Consider the following 464-nt stretch of genomic DNA (forward strand, 5'->3'; position numbering starts at 1 on the left):
GGGGACAGCGGGGCGGGCCTGGTGCTCTGTGGGCCCTGCCTACGGCTGCCGGGTGTGGGGACCTGGGCAGTGCCTCACCTCCCTCCCTGCCCCCCCGGCACAGGGGCACCTTCTACCAGGGCTACCTGTGCACCAAGTGTGGCGTCGGGGCACACAAGGAGTGTCTGGAGGTGACGCCTCCCTGCAAGATCAGTGAGTACCGCCGCCCCCACGATGCACCCCGGGGGCCGGTCCTCAGGCCACACCTGACATCCCAGCTGAACCCGTGCCGCTGCCAGCGCAGCCCCCTCCTGTTGTGAGCGTGCACCTGCCCCTAAGCCCGTTGGCTTTGCCATGGTCATTGCATCTGTAGTTGGGGTCTCACCAGATGGGCAGTGTCCCACCTTTTGAAGCCGCTGTCAGACACGCACGGCCTCGAAGTGCACCTCGCCCGCTGCAGCGAGCGCCGGTCCCCGTGCCGGGGG

The 464-nt window shown here is 68.5% G+C and overlaps 1 protein-coding gene across 1 annotated transcript in view; it reads left to right on the forward strand.

Moving 5' to 3' along the window:
- Positions 1-464, forward strand: part of VAV2 (vav 2 guanine nucleotide exchange factor) — a 78,952-nt gene that overhangs the window by 66,691 nt on the left and 11,797 nt on the right. Inside the window, exon 18 of the mRNA XM_014544219.1 lies at positions 104-296. Within this exon, the coding sequence (XP_014399705.1) occupies positions 104-296 (193 nt within the window). The remainder of the gene's footprint in view (positions 1-103; positions 297-464) is intronic.

Source organism: Myotis brandtii, unplaced genomic scaffold (genome assembly GCF_000412655.1).
Source record: "Myotis brandtii unplaced genomic scaffold, ASM41265v1 scaffold357, whole genome shotgun sequence".
Lineage (NCBI taxonomy): Eukaryota > Metazoa > Chordata > Mammalia > Chiroptera > Vespertilionidae > Myotis > Myotis brandtii.